Source organism: Tetranychus urticae, chromosome 2 (assembly GCF_039701765.1).
Source record: "Tetranychus urticae isolate SD_2017Ah chromosome 2, NJAU_TeUrti_SD_1.0, whole genome shotgun sequence".
Taxonomy (NCBI): Eukaryota; Metazoa; Arthropoda; class Arachnida; order Trombidiformes; family Tetranychidae; genus Tetranychus; species Tetranychus urticae.
Genome location: NC_142959.1, coordinates 17,101,191 through 17,122,438, shown reverse-complemented (window position 1 = coordinate 17,122,438; position 21,248 = coordinate 17,101,191). Strand labels below are relative to the sequence as shown.

The 21,248-nt window shown below is 32.3% G+C and overlaps 2 protein-coding genes across 3 annotated transcripts; both read right to left on the bottom strand.

The window, feature by feature from the left end:
• Positions 1–3,247: 3,247 nt before the first annotated feature.
• LOC107366646 (ecdysone-inducible protein E75) lies at positions 3,248–16,631 on the bottom strand. Of its 2 annotated transcripts, none has more exons than XM_015934266.3 (4): positions 14,963–16,631; positions 7,799–8,034; positions 6,599–7,001; positions 3,248–5,329 (listed from the first exon to the last, which is right to left on the bottom strand). In XM_015934266.3, the coding sequence occupies exons 1-4, from the start codon at positions 14,976–14,978 to the stop codon at positions 3,702–3,704; spliced, it is 2,283 nt and encodes a 760-aa protein (XP_015789752.1). In that variant the 5' UTR covers positions 14,979–16,631; the 3' UTR covers positions 3,248–3,701. The 2 variants fall into 2 exon arrangements, with proteins under 2 accessions (XP_015789752.1, XP_015789753.1); XM_015934267.3 differs by lacking the exon at positions 14,963–16,631 and adding an exon at positions 8,157–8,454.
• A 375-nt stretch (positions 16,632–17,006) lies between these two features.
• On the bottom strand, positions 17,007–20,453 carry LOC107366645 (ecdysone-inducible protein E75). The gene is made up of 2 exons (XM_015934265.3): positions 19,381–20,453; positions 17,007–19,251 (listed from the first exon to the last, which is right to left on the bottom strand). The coding sequence occupies exons 1-2, from the start codon at positions 20,354–20,356 to the stop codon at positions 17,639–17,641; spliced, it is 2,589 nt and encodes an 862-aa protein (XP_015789751.1). The 5' UTR covers positions 20,357–20,453; the 3' UTR covers positions 17,007–17,638.
• Between the last annotated feature and the right edge of the window lie 795 nt (positions 20,454–21,248).

Here is a 21,248-nt window from a genome sequence, read left to right as displayed (position 1 = left end):
TACATAAACCAATGGTAAAACAAATGTCTTAACCATGTCTTGATCCGACAACCTGTTTAAGGCAAAATACATATTAAAACAATTCAATAATGGATCGGCAAGGAATACAACAATTAGAATTGACATTTGCTTCATTACAATTTGAAGGATAAATGACAATAATTTCTGGTCAAATTGAACAATCTAATGGTTTAACCATGTTTAAATGTTAAATACTGATCTTCAGGTTTGTATGGACTTGAAACAATAAAAAGCCCAATGACTATTTTAGTGATATTTGAATGTATTAATGTAATACAATAATGTTTATTAACCTTGATCTTTAAACTATCCAATTAAATATCAATCAATTGGTAAATATCAAATAAGATTATTGATTTGGCCCAGCAAAGTGTCAACCTTGAGATTGAATTTGAAGAGGTTAATTATGATCGAAATGATTATAATGAAATCAACTTGAAAAGCGGCTGGAAAAAGCCCAGTAAATTGTGATTTTTGGTAGATTAAATTGTCTACAATCTAAAGGGCAATTATGAATATATTTGGTTTTACAGCAAAAAAAAAGTAAGGAAACTTTTGCATATAAAATAAAAGGTAAACCTTGAATTGATAATTGAATTAAGTAAAGCCAAACTAAAGTAAAGCTTGCATTTGATTGCTATTTAACTTGTTCATCATTATTTGATTGTGAATGTTTTGTTTGATTCATTGAAAAGTGTCAAGATCATTTGATTATCATTTTAATACAAGGTTTTAATGGATTTAATGATTTCCGGATTGCTTTTACCTTGATTTTCAAGTGAAACAAACTGAACACAAAAAAAAACGGATAAAATCTATTAAATGTACAATAAAAGTAGTGAAATGAGTTGAACGAGAAGTAGCCTTTTCTTACCCATTTAATATCATTTTATTTGCCATTTTTTTGTTGTTTTTTATTGATTTCAATTAAAGATGAAGATTATGAGATGATGGAAATTGAAAAGTTGAAATAAAAATCTGAAAGATTAATCTAAATGATGGTAGAATGACCAATTTGCTCGTTGATTGAGTCGTTAATGTTTTCACTTTCAATTGATTTGTATGGCGTTAATGTTTCATGTTTGATTAACTGTTTAAAGTTGGAACAATTTGTAAATTAAATTCAAATGTGTTCTTGATCTAGATGGATCAACCTTTCTTAGTTATCCACTTTTTTTGTATCCATCCATCCATGTATCCATTTTATGAACACCATTTACATTATTGAGATTGTAATTATCATCATTGACCTAAAAATTTATTTAGATAAAAAAAGTAAAAGAAAAGGCAAACTGTTGTGTGTTTAGTCCTTTGTAAGTTGATGATGGTGATGATGATTAGATTGGCAATGATTTGTCCTCCATGGGCTCGGGTTGATTAAACCTTGTTAATGTGTTTCAGTGTACAATTTGCTTCTTTGGTTAGTCTCATTCAATAGCATTCAAAAAAGAGTTTAGAAAAGAACCAAATTTTAAGTTCAATTGGCGTTGAAAGGGAATTGGAAATTAGTCTCAACAGGATTGAACTTAAAGGCAGATATTTGAATAGATACCAGGAGACAACCCAAATTTGAAATTCAATTGCAACCAGAAAGTGAAGAGACAATATCAGTGGCTTTTTATTGGGAAATAAAGAGTAATCTAAATGGCGAAACTGAGACTTGTTTCTCTCTTCTGGTTTCAACATATTACTGGTTGTTTCAGATGTTTATCATGGTAAATCACGTGATATTATCTGAGACATGATTTAGTTGTTAATTATGTTCAAGTAAAAACAAGAAACTGGCAATGAACTGTAATCTTGGTTGGAAGAAAGTTCATTGACTTGAATCCCTTTCTAATTTAGATGTTTCTCTTGCTTTCATTTCTCATCACATCTAAACACAATTATAACCAATTGGAAGAGGATTGTAAAAGTAAAATTGGAACATTGATTGTCCTAGATCAACAGATTGTACCATTAAAATTTAAGCCAGCAATAGGAAGACAGACAGACAGAGAGAGAAAGAGATGGCGAGAGATAGAGCAAGATACTCTGACAAATGTTCATCTTGATGATGAGAAGCATTTTTGTTTACATTGAATGACAATAATCAGGTAAGATATCATTTTGTTTTTTGTATCAAATTTGTTGAAGGCAAAAAACGAGGATTTACATGACCTCAAATGAATTTCAGCTTCCGCATTTAATTTGTAAGAGGAGAGAAAGATGAAGTTGATTCACATTAAATGAGATTTAGGACGAGTGAGAGTGATGATGATGATGAAGGAGGGACTGATGATCATGTATTTACATGTGATTTTGTTTCCTAGATTTCCAATTTAATTAGACCAAGGAATGAAAGTTCAATTCTCAATCAGCTCAATCATTTGTTTCCTTGATTCTCTACTTTTTATGTTTCTCTCTCTTCTCTCTCATTAAGAGCACTTTTCATAATCATCATTACAAATGATCAACAATCAACACCAACAATTATTAACATGTTTTCAGTTCATCATCAACAACAACACCAGAAACATCAAGATTATCATCATTGAATAGATTAATCATTGAGAGTGAAATTGTGTTACAGGGTCAGTGAATAAAAAAAAAGTTAAGGTAAAATAAGTGTCAATCTTAATCCTTCAACAGTTGTGGTGTTATCCTGATTACAGCTGTGAGCTTTTGTCCACAATCAATCAACATTTCACCTTTTCTTAACTTTTTTCATGTTCTTCTCCTTAACAATTGTAATTGGTAACACGTTTAGTAAATACTTGGATAATTAGATTAATTTAGGGCAACAATTAACAGAGTTTAATTTTGGTTTTCTAGTTTCTATTGCTTTTTTCTGGTTGGGTTTAACTGATATCTCTCTGGTTTGCAAATTCAGGCTCAACAGACATAATAAGAGTCATTAAAAGTTTAATTATTAATAGTTTGCCTGATTATGTGTGTTGGTTAATTATTGGTATATTGCTGTTGTTTGTGTTTATTTTTACTCAACGCAATTGGATTCATTGACCCACAATCTGGTACCAAAATGATTGATAATTAACGCTGATAAACGCAAGATGATACTTTGTTTACATTTGGATTATTTTCAATTATGGGAATGGCACCATTCAAGATTTGCTTCCATGTGTGTCTGTAATCATTATTTATTTACAGCAAATTGATTGTTGACAATCTTTAAATCAACAGCAATTTAAAGAGTGAGAGGGAATAAACAAAATTACGAGCTCAATTTCACGAGGAAATAAATATTATTACCGCAAAAAAAATTGGTTCAACATATACACAGAGTTATTTAACAAAAAGAAAACCTTTCAGAGGTAGAATATGAGATAGATATGGAGAAAGATGATGTTGGCAAGGTGAAAGGTTATGGGATAAGAGTAAAGATCTTTACAACAAATTAATTTGTTTTGATTTCAATTTGATTGATTAAAGATCCTTTACAAGTTTATTTTTTTTCTTTCTTTTTGTGGTGGTTCCAGGGTTTTAATTGTGTATGTGTGTGTGTGCATGATGAGTGAGCATAGTGTGTTGATTTGTGATCATTTTTTCAGTAAATATCTTTGTATCATGACAATAATGATGATGATGATGAACACGATGATAAGAAATGTTGACAATTTCTTCTCTAAATCAGCCATCCATTCAAATCATGATATTGACCATTTTTACATTTGTATTAATTACAAATAAAGAAGATCCCGTTTACGACTTAAATCCAATGGAGGTGGCATCGATGTGAAATTATTATGGGGTGGCGATGAAGAGGATGATGATGATGACGATGACAGGGATGAAGACAACGACGATGTTGATGAGCTTAAATTGTGATGTCTACCGTGTTGCTGTAAATAATGATGACTTAAATCACCAACATATCGAGGTGCTTGCTCCAAGACTTTAACCAATGTTGAATGTGTTGATGCCAATGAATCGCAATTACTTGTTGGTGAAGTAAGACAAGATGAAGAAGCTGACGATAAAGATGATGATGTTGATGTCGGTGATACTAGACTATTACATAAACTATTACTAGAACTATTAACATTACCATTATTATTATTGTTATTATTGTTAATATTATTACTATTTAAAGGTGATGGAGCAAGGGAATTAATACAGATTGATGTACTGCTTGAAGGTGGTTCACAATCTCGAGATGCTTTTGTCGCTCTAAACTTTTTATGGTGTCGATATGCTTCATCCATAAGCATATTTGTATTAATTAATGGTGGAGCCTGCAATGCACGTTTTAACATTGGCATATCATCAATTGATTCTTGTTTTTCTGAAACAGACTCAGAATCTGATACAATATCTTTAACCTTGTCATCGCAAGCAGATCGGGGACTAGAACAGACGGATGTCGTTGGTGTACTTCCATTACATTGTTCTTTACCACTTTCAATACCAGAATCAGTTGGTGAATCGACTCGACGAATCTTTGAATATAATTCATTATTATTATTGTTGTTGTTATTTCCATTATTACCATTTGAATAATCCTTTGTTTTTGAAATATAATAATTGTCCTGCAAATGGTAATTTTGGTGCGAATGATGAGAATCATCATAACGATTATGTGGATATTCGTGATTTTTATTGTTAGTGTTATTGTTTCGAGATGTTGAACTGTTCGCGGTTTGAAGTAATCTTTGACTTAGAATGAAATTATTTTGATGATGGTGATAATCAGTATTTAACTTATTTAATCCATTGGCACTTGATACTGATCTGGTATTTATCAAATTATCATTGGTAGATGAAACATTTTGAACTCCGTTGACTGATGATAAACTTTCTTCTTCAGTGTGCCTAAATGAACGAGCATAAGGTGTATTATTCGATGATAGAGTTGAGGAAGAAAGCGAAGAGGAAATCGAAGATGGAGGTCCAGAAGAATCGTTATCATTAATTGTAAAGTTCTGCCATTTAACTGGACAAACTGATGGATATGAACATGAAATGTTTATCATGTTACCTTCAGGTGAATTACTATTCCTATCGGAACATATTGAGCTGCTATTAGAGTTGCCATTCAATGGAGATCCAACAATAGATGATGCGGTTGATGATGGAGTCGATGAGTTACCATTAGCACAGCTTTGTCCATTTTTAGGACCCATTTTAAAGGCTAACAATTTCTCTGAATGAAGAGTGTTGAGAGTTCGCAAGTCAGAAATTTTGCTAATAAGAAAGTTAAATAATCCTGGGTTATTGGAATGATTTGAAGCAACGAGTTTATCCAGAAGTTTCACCAAGTTACTATTAATCCTGCTTATCAGGTCAATGTTCAGAAGACCAGGTCGATCTGTTTTGAGAAATGAAAATGATGAAGATGAATTAATTTAAATTGTACTTGGTTATTTGTAGTTGAGATTGAATACAAAGTTGAAAAAAGCGAAAGTAACTTTATACAAGAAAAAAAATCACAAGAGATCAAAATGAATGGATTTGTTGTTAGTTAAGGTTGGTAAATGAATTGTAAATGATTGTAAGCATTTAAATTTAAGATGGCAAACTGTAGAGGAGATGATGATTGTGATGATGATGATGATGTTCAAAGAAAATTGGGAAAGAAGAGAAAAGGAGAGAGAAATTAAAATGAAATGAAAATGAAGATAAACAATCCTCAAACTTAATTCACAATTTGAACTAACATGTAAAGGAAGCAGAATGAGGTGAGGGAGAAAGGGAGTGGGAAGAAGGAAGATAGAATGGAGAGAAAGAGAAAAGGAGAGAAAGAAGAAAAAGTAAGTGAGAGTGAGCATCGAAGAGCATATGGAAAGTATCCAAGGTAATAGAGTGAGGTTGAGGGAGTGAAAGAGAGAGAGAGGAAGAGAGGATGAAGGAGAAGTAGAAACTCGAGGTTACTTGAAAGAGGGAGATGAAAGAGACGGAGAAAGAAAGGGCAAGAGAAAGGAAGGAAGGAAAAGAAAGAAGGCCATGGCAATAGGAGAAAGTAAATGAAGATAATTATGAGAGTTATGGACATTGATGATGATGAGAAGACTATTGAACAAGGCTTTATAATCATCATCATCATCATCATCTTCAATCTTTCTTTATCTTTCACTTTTGCCTCGTAAGTTTTCCTCTGTTTCAATCAAACTTGGCCAACATTCAAATCATGTTAACAATTATCAACATTTGATTAACAATTTAGCTATAATAATAAAATTCAATTGTAATATTTAACCAATAAATGGATATTAAATGGTGTTGTTATCAACAATCAAGGTTGCATAAATTTTAGTTTTCTTGTCTTAGGTCTTGAGTTGGATACTCAAATGAAACGGAAAGGGAAATGAAACAAATCAAGTGAGTTCAAGGTATGTTTACTGTCTAAAGGACGGCTAATCGAGAAGCAAGACTAAGGTTAATAATTGAACAGTTTCCCTTAATCGAAATCAATAAGAGATGAAATGGTTAACAAAACTTGAGTGTCGACACTTGGGATTCGAAAACAGATTCTTCAATATATTATTCAGATTTCCATTGATTCAGTGATATGTTTGGATAGACTAATTGAAACCATCGGATAAAACAGGATTTAAAGCAGATGTTGATAGTTCCTTACCTGGCGAGATAATAACAAGCGCACAGAAAAGACCAATTTCATGATCAGTTAAATTGAGAGCATTGAACACCTCAGCAAAACCAAACATTGAATCTAATAAGAAACGAGCGCTTGATTGTGAATGAAGTGACTCTCTTTTAAGGACCATTCCGTTAAGACAGATCATTGAGTTGCTTGTTTTGTCAAACATACAAGCCAAACGAACTAGTAGAACCTCAAAAACACCAGCCTTTAATAGTGTTACTTGATCGTCTTGTGATAAGACAGCAAAACCGGGAATTCGTTTGGCAAATTCAACAACACCACGAATAGCGGGAGAAAAACGTTCGCTGAAATTTTCCAAAATACCTTCACCAGGACCATTTTCAATACCGTTGGGTGGAAGAGGATTCAATGGGCAAGCCTAGGAGAGAAAAGAAAGTTTCTAGTTAAATATTGAACATTTACTTTTCTGAGGGTAATATTATTGCATAGAGATGCTGTTTCACTCATTACATCTGTAAAATGTTTACTTTCTACAGCCATGGCTGTTGCTTAAGCAAGAGAAAGAGGTCAAAACCTTGTCCTATTTTTTTGACCATGGTGAGGTTAAGAGCCTTGCAAGCCTTAAGACTGTTGCAAGGAAAGGAAGAGAAAAAAAACTTTCACATTCAACATTAACAAAAATGTTTGTTGGTTATTCTTCAAGTTTCTTACTACAAAGTGTACAAGTTTTAGCTAAAGTATAACAAAACAAATCTCAAAATCTTGGACATTTTTTAGGCCAAAAGGGACAAAAAGAAAGTTTGGACTTCGCATTTCTTTAACTCTGATAAGAGGAAAGAAACAGGTCAGTTAAATGGGAAAAAAATTTCTTTTTCCTTTTCGAGGTCATTCTTTTCATATAACTTTCAAGTAAACCCGTGGCATTGGCATAAACACGCATAATGGCCATAATAATAATGATGATGAAAGTAATAACACAAAGCAACTGAAAAAATTAGGCCACTAGACAGTGACAGAGACGATAACAAACGGCCAAGAAAAAAAAACGATTATCATATTAGGAAATTGAGTCTCTATTTTGTACATTTTGCTCTCAGTTTTTTTTCCTTTCCTTGGCTTTTATATGATATAAAAAAGAGCACTTTAGATTTGGGAAAGTTGAGGTCAGTCAGAGTGAAACGCATATATACAATATTGGTCTGACCATTTGCTTACCATTAATGTTGAACATCGAGCGTAAATTGGATTAAGTCGAGCTTTCTCAATTAAAGGAGCAACTTTTTCCTTTGTATAATCACAGGTTTCCATATGAGCTTTGATTATGTTGAATAGAAAGTATTTCTCATCATCTAATTGTTCAATTAAGTGTCTGGTATCCGATGGATTGTGAATCGGAGGCTTCGGCATTGTCAGAGGTTTAGCTTTATCACGTTTAGGTACAAATGGATTGGCTTAAGTGTTGTCATCAACAAGAGAATGGATTAAAGATGAAAGAAGCATGGAAGATAAACATAAACGCAATTATAAGATTTGATGAATTAACAAAGAAATTCCAAGTCAAAATGAACATTACCAATTGTCAGAAGATACAATAAAATTCTATTAACGAATTCTATTAAAGAATCTTGAAATTATAAAGTAAAAAAAGGGTTAAACAGGGCAAAAACAAGACTCTAAAGATGTTATATTTTGAGCTAGATATATTTTTGTAATATCTTTTGTAATATCTTTAGGATGGTGAGAGAGAGGAGAGTTATGATGATGGGATGAAGAAAAGATGATGAGAGGCGTCATTACGTAACAGAAGTTTTCAAGGTTATATAAAAAAATCAAAGAGTTAAAATGCGACAACAGAAAAGCAGAGGGAAAATAACAGAAGAAAAAGACAGAGCCGGGTAAAGACAGAGAAAGACACAGATTTGGTAAGCAGGAGAGCGCGAGATTTGATTTTTGTTTAGCCAAATAAATAATGAAAATGGTTTAATTTGTAAATTTATTCACTTCTAAAAATGGATCTAGAATGACCATAAAAAGGTCAAATATTGTTAGCTAACAATTTGATGGACTAACCCAATAATGTCACATTTAATGCGACGTAAGACTTGAACCGATAACATTATACCCACGCAGAGTTACTCATTAGATGAGATGGAAGATAGCGATTAAATAACACAGATAGTATCTCATGCTCATCATCATTGCAACCACTTTAACGAGTAAATGGACCAAATTGTAAAACCTGAAGGAAACATTTTAACAGGCAAAGTCTTTGGGTCATTGAGGTTAACTCTATGTGAATTGAGCAAAACACACATTAATTATTTTGACTGAAAACAGAGAGAGAGGAAGAGATGGAGAGAGTTAGTTTGTGAGAAAGGAAGAGTGAGCCTGAGAGTGAAAGGAGGAGGAAGATAATGATGATGATGAGAATGTGAAAGGCCATGAAGGCGAAAAACGAGAAGAAAAGTGACCTTGATGTTATTCATTACAACGGTCAAAATGTACAAGGATATTGTGCTTTGGAGGTTGTTTGCTGTTAACAAAGAGAGAAAGTAAAAAAGGTCAAAATAAAGTCAAATTTACTAGGTAAGGTTCAAATTTGATGGTTGAAAAGTTTACACCAAGGTCAGTGAGGGCTAAATGAGGTTATATCTGTGGGTAAATCAACAAAATTAAGGTCACAAGGCAACAATCCAAGGTAACGAAAGCAACAAAGTAAACCAAAAAGATAGCAAAGTCAACCATATAAACTACGCTCATAAAGCCTGAAAAAACTAACCGATTTACTTGAAACTAAACTCTGTACTAATCATCAATTAAACCCAAAACAACAATTAATTGTTGATAAAATAAACTGGATAATAGAATCAAATTAAAATTGTTTATAAAACCCAACAATTAATACAATGTAAATCAAGTTAAACCCATTTTTTGGGTTCCAAAATTGGGCTCATTTTGGTTTGTTTAATAATGAAAATGATAATGAAAATAATGGTGATTGAGATCAAGGGAAAGACCATTGATAAACATGGTCAAGAAACACACATGGACAATTGTAATTATAATTGAATGATTACAATTCCTGATGAGATTAACAATGAAAAAACCTTCTTCTCATTGCACTTTAGCTGTATGTTTTGGTTATGTTTAATACACAATCAACACTCATTCATACCAGTTATTAATGAACCTTTTTTGTTCATTATCATATTTATTATTAGCATTATCATTATTGAATGAAACGTCAAAGACCTTATTTTAATTTATTTTTCATTAATATTATAAGCCGCAAATCAGCGTTCAGCTTTACACCTAAAACTTCAGGATCAAGGTTTGTTTAAGGAAACGTTGAGCGAATCAACAAAAAGCAGCAAAAAAAAAACAAGAAGTGATAATAAAACGATTGAAAACTCTGTTGATAGTGAGATGAAAGAGAGTGAGAAGATGAAGAAAGGTCATCATGATAAGAAGAAAGGGAAAGAAAAAGAAAAAAGAAAGACTTTTTTTTATTTCCGCCATTTCCCAATTCAATTTCAAGTTCAACTCAAACTTCATACATTCAAGGTTAACACCACTTTTCAGGTAAGTTACAGGTAAAAAACAGATATTCAAGAATCGATAAAATTGCAAATAGCATTTAATAGACTAACAGCCAGAATCATGAGGAATCTTCAGTGGAACAAAAAGAAACCTTCAGAATTTTTCCAATCTTTCCGTTCAAGCTTCAACTTTTCCTTTCTTCATCACAAGATGAGCTCAATAAACTAGTCTAATCTGGATTAAAATTATCACAGTAAATCCATGAATGATTCATGAATGATTCATAAACATATTCGTAAACAGATTCATGAGCAGACAGGAATTCAGCAAGTTTAAGATAAATTGTTTCCTTACTTTGTAAACACATTTTGAAAGTTAATTTTGAAAACAAATTTGTTCATTTTACTCTGAAAGGGCGCATCATTGGCCATGAACCGCACAATGAACAGTTCAAGGTAGAGATAAATTTAAATGATGAAGGTCAATTGTAATGATGATCAAGATGAAACAGAAGAAGGTGAAAATGAATATTTCCTTTCATTTTTACTTTCTTTTTTTGCCTTCTTCTTTCATCTCTTTCCTCACAATTTCAAGGTAAACTTGTGACAACTCTATCCATGTCATTCAATCATTTCAACGTTAAAACCTTGAGTCAACTCTCGTCACTTCATGAGGCCCATGGTAAGTCCAACGAGAGACTAATTCTGGGAAAATTTGTGATATTCAAGGTATGAAAAGACATCCATATAAATGAACAAAAAATATATACATTTCAACATTGGAATAAACTTGGAAAAGTTTACCATGTAAATGTAGTTAATTTGAAGGTTTTTGTCTTTCCTTTTTGTCGTTTTCAAGCAGCAAGACTAAAAAAAGCAAATTGTGATAAAATAATGTTCATGACAATTGAAAGTCCAAATGAAATTTCAATCGATTATATTGATTGTCTCATGAGAACACACAATAATCATAATTTAAAGCTATAAATATTTCAATCAACAATTACAAATGAAATAAATATCGATGAAACAAAGGAAAAAAAGTTGAACAGCAAAAAAAATGATCCATTAAATGGTTGGTTTATTGATTTTAATAGTCAGAAAAGGGTTGACATTTTGTGTGATTCCCTGTAAAATGAATTAACCATGAGCATGATCAGAATGAAAGAACGAAAAGAAAGAGAAGATTCAATCTATTTATTGTATAGCAATTGAGGTAATTATCCAATTGAACTTGACCTTGCACACAATTTTTCCCTTTCTTTTTCTCTTAGTCTATTCTTTGACTCACTTTTTTCATGATGATTCTGAGAAAGCGCTCATCAGCTAACCTTGACCTTTCTGGTTACAATTTGCACAAACTCAGTCAATACAAGGTAAAATGTAAACCAAGAGACAATCAGAATCTCTTTATATATTTCAAGGGCAACAGTTATCATCTCTTCATCATCATCATCTCTATCCTTTATCAGTGTAAAAGCTTCGATACACAAAATGTCAGATTGACGAGATTGTTGTTACTACTGTTTAAAATAACCCATTGATTGATGTTGGAGGAAAATGAATTTCTTGTTAATGTTCAACTTAACTGATAACTTATTGTTATTACATGCTAATTGCTTACCAATTAATAAATTTGATTAATCAAAATAAACATTATTTGGTTAGCAACAAATCAAACCAATTGAAACAAATGAACAAACAGTGAAATTTTTTTCACTCCTTTGCATAATCAATGAAAAATGATTAACCCGCAAAATAACATCATCAGCTAATCATACATCATCTGAGTGATACAATCAATTATGGTAATTGCTAATTATACAATTGATCTTTAATCAACAATTGAGAAAATTTTCAACTTTTAAAATTAGACTCAAATTACAAAACTTAACCCAAAACTGGCCAATGTTTCAGGTTAATAGAACTCAATTTTTCCGATGAAATGAAACTCAATCATGAGAACCATTAACATGGTTTAAAGTACCATTTAAGGGGGATTAACGTTGAATAAGTTATCAAATGCTATTGATTAACTAAATCACTTTGTGTTCAAATAATGGAACATGAAAATTGAAAGGAATCGCATTTCAAAATCAAACGCTAATCACGGGTTTAATGAGTGCTTTTGTACTAATAGTTAACAACGAAAAATGCCATTTTCCCTCCTTCTTCATCATCATCATCATCATCTTCATTACCATCTTTAGTATCATAATCATCATTATCTTCACATAAAAATTTTCCCCCTTTTTTCTGTTCATCTTTTTTCTCCAAGTCTAACTTCTCATCATGAAAATGCGGAAGTAAAAACCCAGTGAAATCGACCAAACTCCACCTAATCTCTTCTTTTTTTTTCATTTTCATCCCAATCATCAGAATGTTCATTATCATCTTCTTCATCGTCCTTATCATCATGGTTACAAAGGTTTAATTGCAAAATTGATTTTTTGTTGTTTCTTCACAACTTATCTTGATCATCATAACCATTGATGAAGACACAATTATCCTTTACACTTAATCATGATGTTGAAAGATGATAACATGATGATCAATTTAACATGGTAACTGATTTGGCACTGAACTTGACTTTTCCTCGATTCAATTTCGATTTTCTATTTTCTGCTTCTGATTCAATTTTCTTTGTTATTTTTCATAATTACCTTTTCATAAAACAAATCAAAGTGTTGTTTGTTTCCAGAATACAATGAAAATGCTGACGATGAGCAGCTTGAAACTGATGATGAAGATCATCTTGAAACAATATGACAAGGACAATTTCCTCATCGTCGCCAGAATTTCGAGTGTTGGAAAAGTCAATTTTTAAAAGTTTTGCTTTTCGGTTACCTTCAATTGAAAATATCAAATCAGATTCAATGATTATATCACAGAGGAGGATATATTAGATTTCATGGTTAACTCAAATCAACATCTAAACACGAGTTTAACCTAATATTGCTGATCATGTTGTTAATAGCTAATTTATTAACAACTAATTAACCTTGATGAGGCAAAAATAATATGCTAACTTTAAAGCATTATTGGTTTCAATAAGCACAATATCAGTTTACAATCAAATAATAACAAAGGAAACTTATCCAATCATTCATTATTATCAATGATCATCGCAATCATTAAACACATGAAAAAGTATCCTTAGCAACTGCAACAATCAATCGAGTCTTAAATTAGCTGAAAAGGGCAACAATTAACTAATTTGTCAACAACAAATGTATCAATTTTTTACCCTTCATTTAAATGTAAACTTGTTATTAAAAAATTCTGGTTAATTTGGTTGAAATGATTTGAATCAAACCTTCAACCAACCAATCATTAAATGTGTGTTGAATAAATCAGCAAATGTGTGTGTTCAATTGAATCTGTGTGCGTTTCGAAAAAGAAAACAAATGAAAAAGAAAAGTCTGAAAGTTCTGAAAAAAAAGAGACTCAGATTCATGAGTTTGTTTAGTAAAGAAGCAGAAATCATTATCGATTACCTTGAGACAATCTGAAAATTCAAGGCCAATGGCGCAAAATTCATTCCTCTTTCTTCATCATTTATCTTCTCTGTCGCCAATTCTATTTTCTCTTTCTCTCTTTTCTTTCTCTTTACTCATGAAATTTAACTCTTCTCATCTTTATCATCATGATGCTGTTAAAGCTAATTAACATCACATTGCAACTACTCTTTTAGGCCTGATTCTGACCTTGATTGAACATTATGAGAAAAATATGATTACCGGGAAAAAAATATCTAACCATTCGAATACATTTCAGGTTCTGATCCAATTTCATGAGTAGATACCGGAAAAATATTGCTAAAATTGTACGTCAGAATCAACGTCAAACGCCCATGGAATTTTTGTTTTTTAATTCTTTCTCATATTCCATGAATTTACTTGTAATTTCACGACTTTCTATCCCTGTATCTTTATGGTGTTATTGTTCAAAACCAGACAGATAAAACGTTTTGAATAAATGAAACTTCAATGACAATCAGGATGGCTAATTAAAGAGTTAAATTGTTGGTTGATAATTACAAGGAAAATACACAAAAGGGCGAATTTGAATCTTGTTCAAGATTCGTCCAAAGGTTTTTTTTCAATTGGATGCTAATAATGGGAATGATGAAAAAAAAAGGGAGGGAGAATGATGATTAAAGAGTGAATCTATGAGTAAATATGTGGTGATGATGACAGAGTGAGCCTGAGATAAATGTTAAGGGCAAATTAATTCAGATTTTCAAGGCAAAACTGATATTTCAAGGTTATCCGATGCTTCAGTGACCTTGATGATTAAATAAGCTACAATTGCCCATGAAATTTGAGTTATCACTAACAGAAATAGATGATAATGCGATGCAAGAGCTAGATTGGATGACAAGAGTATCATCAGTTTTATTTCATCAGAATTTTATGAAGACAAAAAGTTAAATAAATACACATGTATCTGATAGATCTAAGGATAATGAGTCTCTTTTCATGATTATAACAATTGTAAATAATCAACATCAGATTAACATTAGTTAGACACATTAACGGATCTTTTTCAAACTGTTAATCATTAACCTAAAGATTAGCTAAGAATTGGTTTAAAATAATTTCAAGTGTAAGTGTTTAAGAAAACCAGAGTTGACTAATTGATCATCTAAACCTTTCATTTTTAGGTTTTGGGTTTGCTTTTGTTTGCACCTTAGTCATTTATTTAACCCATTATTTTACTTACAATTTAATTGATTCCTTTTTGCTCAATTATGAGCCAATTTTTAAGTCCACGTTAAGGTTAAAAACAATTGGTTTAAATTAATGGTCATTTTGAGAATAAAAATTGTTTAAATTACCGGTTGCTGGAAACATCTCTTTTCATCCAATGGTAAAGTGTCATAGACAAGGTATTGAGTCACAAAGGGTGATCTTGTTGATTTAGATGATTGTTACTTTATACAAAAATGGTGACCGTTGAGGTTAATGTTGTTGTTGGTTAATCACGCACAAGATGACAAAGGGGTTGATCAAAGGTTGATATGAAGGTTGACAAAAAAGGTTAACAAAAAAAGGTTGACTAAAAAGGTTGAAAATGTTGTTGAATGATCAAAAGTCTGGGAAAGAAACCAGAAAAAGGGAAAACAAAGTTGAAGAAAATGGTAAAAACAGAAGAGACTTTAGATGTTAACAGACGAGAGAAAATGAAAACTCCAAAAATTATTTGATGATATTAGATGATGATGTTGTTGATGGCGGTGATGGTGATGAGTGAGTGAGTTAAAAGTTCAGTCGATCGGGTAACAGATATTTCAAGGTTTCAACACGGAAAACAGATTATCATGTATAATAATTTTTATTCTGTAACTTTGCTGTTCACCGGTAATATGAGTAAGAAAGAGAGTGAGAGAGAGAGAGAGAGAAAAGCAAAAATTTCAGAAAAGAAAGAAAAGAAAGGAGAACATAGTGAGTATGAGAGAGAAAGGGAAAGGGAGACTAGGAAGAGAATGAGAAAGTGGATGATTATAAGGGAAATAAATGTTGAGATGAACTGAAAAATGTATTCAATACTTGATAAAATATGGTAAAATGAGGTGAAAAGAGTTGGATTTAAGATTGAAAATGAGTTTGGGCTTAGAGAGATTAATAGAGTGACAAGGAGAGAGAAGGACAATTATCCTGGAGAGGGGAAAATTTTAAATTACAAAAATATTAACACTAATTGTGTTGTTAGTGAAGATTCAATTAGCTCCAAATTTTTAACAAAGTATTTCTGGTCTCTTCAGGTAAGATGATATTTTTAATGGTGAAATGGGTCCAGTTTTGATGAAGCTAATCTCTTTCTTCACCTTTTCCTCTCTTTTAGTCTTTCGTCTTCACTGAAATCTACGCAGTAAAAATTCGATTGCATTCTCTTCTTTTCATCTTTGTTAGGCTAACATTTGTAAGTCAATAACGAAAGTTGAATCAGAATGATAATATCAATCGATACAAAGATCATGTAGTTATTTATAAAAGTGAGAGATGATAAGAGAGAGCAAGAGACAGAGGATGGAAAAAGGAAGAAAAATTATGTTGATTATTGTGTTGATGAAAATACTTTTACAATATCATTAGTATTGTTAACCAAAAGGATTCAATGGATATTGTAAACACATGCATTAAAAACAAAAAGTCAGACAAGTTACAAGGTAAAGATGAAAGAAGATTGAAAAGATGGTCCAAATTATGATGATATTACAGACCAACACCGAAGATAGGTACGACTCATTGAATCTCCTGAGATATCGTTTTACATGTGATGAAAATTATGATGATGAAATTGTATAAACAAGTTAAAAGAAGAAGAAAAAACAAATTCATTCTTTCCAGTTTTCTGTCTTCTTATCATTCTTTCCCTTTCACTCCCCTCCATGAAACCAGTCAAGGTTAAGGCCAAGAGGGGTATCAAATTGGGTGGTAAAAAAAGGAAAACAGTGAAACAGAAAGATGTTGCAAAATAGACAGAGAAGATAAAGGAAGATATTTCAAGGTAAAGTCTCAAATTCGTGGATTGAGCGCGATTTATCCAGACTTGTGGCGACATCTAACGTTTAGGTTTTAAACAAAATGGAGTTATTTTTACACTTTTGGTTCAATTTACTAACAAACGTGACTCACTTATCTCAAAAAATAACCTTTAATCTGATAATAACTGATTTTAAATCATGGAATCAACTTTTCTTTTTTGATTTTCTTAATTTAAACCAGCTGATAAACTTTTACTTGAAATCGATTCATGGTAATTGACAATCTAATAAGCTAATTTTAGATTTGCAGCACGAGGTTTGATTCTGCAAATTTCAAGTTGTACTGTTTTGATTTGTTTTTTTGATATTGAAATGAAGTTAAGACAATTTAAGGTTTAATTTATCAATTGTTTATTTTTCAACAGACATTTATTCATTATTATTAATAATAATATTCTTTAAGAAAATCAATTGAGAAGGAAGAGAAAGATTGATAGAGATGGTAAAGAGTGAGAAAGAAAAGTTTGCTTGATTTCACAAGGAAATAAATATTATTACCGAAATAATGATGAACATATACATAAGATTATTTAATAAAAAACCCTTTCAGAGGTAGCATATGAGAGAGAGAAAGAGGGAAAAGTGAACAAGATGAAAAGTTGAAAGGTTAAGGGATAAGAGTAAAGATCTTTACAGCAAATTAATTTGTTTCATTGGGTTTTTTTGATTTCAATTTGATTAGGTAAAGATCTTTTACAAGTTAATTTTTTTTCTTTCTTTTTGTGGTGGTTCCAGGGTTTTTATTTGTGTATGTTATGCATGTGATGTATGTGTGTTTGTATGTGATGTGTGCATGATGAGTGAGCATAGTGTGTTGATTTGTGATCATTTTTTCAGTAAATATCTTTGTATCATGACAATAATGATGATGATGATGAACACGATGATAAGAAATGTTGACAATTTCTTCTCTCAATCAACCATCCATTCAAATCATGATATTGACCATTTTTACATTTGTATTAATTACAAATAAAGAAGATCCCGTTTACGACTTAAATCCAATGGAGGTGGCATCGATGTGAAATTATTATGGGGTGGCGATGAAGAGGATGATGATGATGACGATGACAGGGATGAAGACAACGACGATGTTGATGAGCTTAAATTGTGATGTCTACCGTGTTGCTGTAAATAATGATGACTTAAATCACCAACATATCGAGGTGCTTGCTCCAAGACTTTAACCAATGTTGAATGTGTTGATGCCAATGAATCGCAATTACTTGTTGGTGAAGTAAGACAAGATGAAGAAGCTGACGATAAAGATGATGATGTTGATGTCGGTGATACTAGACTATTACATAAACTATTACTAGAACTATTAACATTACCATTATTATTATTGTTATTATTGTTAATATTATTACTATTTAAAGGTGATGGAGCAAGGGAATTAATACAGATTGATGTACTGCTTGAAGGTGGTTCACAATCTCGAGATGCTTTTGTCGCTCTAAACTTTTTATGGTGTCGATATGCTTCATCCATAAGCATATTTGTATTAATTAATGGTGGAGCCTGCAATGCACGTTTTAACATTGGCATATCATCAATTGATTCTTGTTTTTCTGAAACAGACTCAGAATCTGATACAATATCTTTAACCTTGTCATCGCAAGCAGATCGGGGACTAGAACAGACGGATGTCGTTGGTGTACTTCCATTACATTGTTCTTTACCACTTTCAATACCAGAATCAGTTGGTGAATCGACTCGACGAATCTTTGAATATAATTCATTATTATTGTTGTTGTTGTTATTTCCATTATTACCATTTGAATAGTCCTTTGATTTTGAAATAAAATAATTGTCCTGTAAATGATAATTGTGGTGCGAATGATGGGAATCATCATAACGATTATGTGGACATTCATGGTTCTTATTATTATTGTCTCTAGTTGTTGAACTGTTCGCTGTTTGCAGTAATCTTTGACTTAGAATAAAATTGTTTTGTTGGTTTTGATGATGGTGATGATGTTGATGGTGATAATCAGTATTTAATTTATTTAATCCATCGGCACTTGACATTGATTTGGCATTTATCAAATTATCATTGGTAGATGAAACACTGTGATTTCCTTGTGAAGATGATAAACGTTCATTGTCAGATAACCCTGATGAACGAGAAGATGTGGATGAAGACGAGGATGATGGCAAAGGTCCAGTACAATCGTTATCGTTGATTGTAAAGTTTTGCCATTTAACAGGTAATAGAGATACATATGAACAAGTATTATTAATCATATTACTCTCTGGTGAATTACTAGTCCTGTCCGAACAGATTGAACTATTGGAGTTACCATTTAACGGTGAGCCAGCAATAGATGAAGTGGAGGATGCTGAAGATGATGAGGTACCATTAGCACAATTTTGTCCACCCTTTGGACCCATTTTGTAGGCTAACAATTTCTCTGAATGAAGTGTGTTGAGGGTTCGCAGGTCAGGAATTTTATTGACCAGTGAACTAAATAATCCGGGGTTATCGGAATGGTTGGAAGTAACAAGTTTATCAAGGAGATCAACCAATTTACGATTAATTTTTCCAATTAAATCAATGTTACGTAGGCCAGGTCGATCTGTTGTCAACAAAAAATGATAAAAGAATAGACATTAGAAATTAGTTGACTTTGACTCAAAATGCAAAATATTGATAAGAAAAAAAGATTAATCTAAAAATAACTTCTATTGTATGAAATAATTCTTACCTGGTGAGATAATGACAAGCGCACAGAAAAGAGCAATTTCATGATCAGTTAAATTAAGAGCGTTAAGCATCTCAGCAAAACCAAACATTGAATCTAATAAGAAACGAGCACTTGATTGTGAATGAAGTGACTCTCTTTTAAGGACCATTCCGTTAAGACAGATCATTGAGTTGCTTGTTTTGTCAAACATACAAGCCAAACGAACTAGTAGAACCTCAAAAACACCAGCTTTTAATAGTGTTACTTGATCATCTTGTGATAAGACAGCAAAACCGGGAATTCGTTTGGCAAATTCAACAACACCACGAATAGCGGGAGAAAAACGTTCACTAAAGTTTTCCAAAATACCTTCACCAGGACCATTTTCAATACCGTTGGGTGGAAGAGGATTCAATGGACAAGCCATTGTTGAGGGACACCGAGCGTAAACTGGATTAGCTCGAGCCTTTTCAATTAAAGGAGCAACTTTCTCCTTAGTATAATCACATGTTTCCTCATGGGCTTGCAAAATATTAACGAGAAGACGATTCTCATCTTCCAATTGTTCAGTTAACTGTTTCTCCTGACAATTGGCATTTACCTTCTGCATTGCGGCAAGTATTTTGGCTTTCTCACGTTTGGGTACACGTCCAAAACGAACAGCGTCACGAGACATTCCGACGGCAATGCACTTCTTCAAACGGCAATATTGACATCTATTACGATTTATTCTGAGGATGGAACATTGTTGATTTTTAGTACAGGGTCGATATTGAATTTTTTGTTGAATAGATCGACGAAAGAAACCCTTGCAACCCTCACAACTGTGAACCCCATAGTGAAACCCTGAGGCTCGATCACCGCACACTCGGCATAAAACTGTAGTTCCATCAAATTCAATCTTAAGTTCACTGTCTTTAAAACTTGAGTCAGCTTCCGAAGTTATATTTGACATGGATGACAATAATTGTAGATCTTTTTCACTCAAAATCATCATAATGTTATAAAAACACACATAGATAGAGATATATATTTATATATTGGTTATATGTATATAAACAGTCTAAAAACTCTTGTGAATTGAATCGCTGTTGATTCCTTTATGGCAGGAGAAAGTTGATCAACAGAGAGCTAAAAGAAGGAGAAGAGAGCCAGAAAGATGAGAGGAGAGTTAAAGCAAAAGAAGCATAGAAGTTAGAAGAGAGAGACATAGAGAGAGAGGTCTAAAAGAGTACTGAAGAGAGAGAGAGAGAAAGACAGTGAAGAGAAAAAAAGAAAGAGGGAAAAAGAAAGAGAATCAACTGTGTATTCTGTTCCCCTTTAACATTCCCTCTTCACTCTTTCATAGACATATACTAGGCAAGGAGGAGTCTTAAAAGAAAGAGAAGATAAGAGAGAAAAAGAAAGAGGAAAAGCCTTAAATCTCCGCCTATGAATAGCTCATAGAGCTTGATGATGAAGATGATGATCCTCTCTTTCGCTCTCTCTTTCTCTCAAATCTCTCCCCTCTCTGGTGTATTGACCCAGCTCTTGAAATAATGTAACCTGTGATGCTCAAGCGAATCACTTTTTTATATAATATTTTTATCTGTTTGGATTCTGGTAGCACCAAGAAGCTTGCCTAAGCATCAACGTCACACACCATGAAGAGAGTAAGAGAGACAGAGAAATAGAGAGACAATGAGAGAGAGAGAGTAAAAAAAAAGAGTTTAATTCTGGTTATTTTAAGAAGAGCATAAGTCAAGACATTCACTTTTCCAGAAGATGATATGAAAGGGGTTGAAGGAGGAGAGTATTTTAAGGTGGACTGACAACATTTTACAGAACCATTCCAAGGTCGATGAAATTAAGTCTCTTCACAATCAAATTAAGGGAAACAAGAGAGTTCA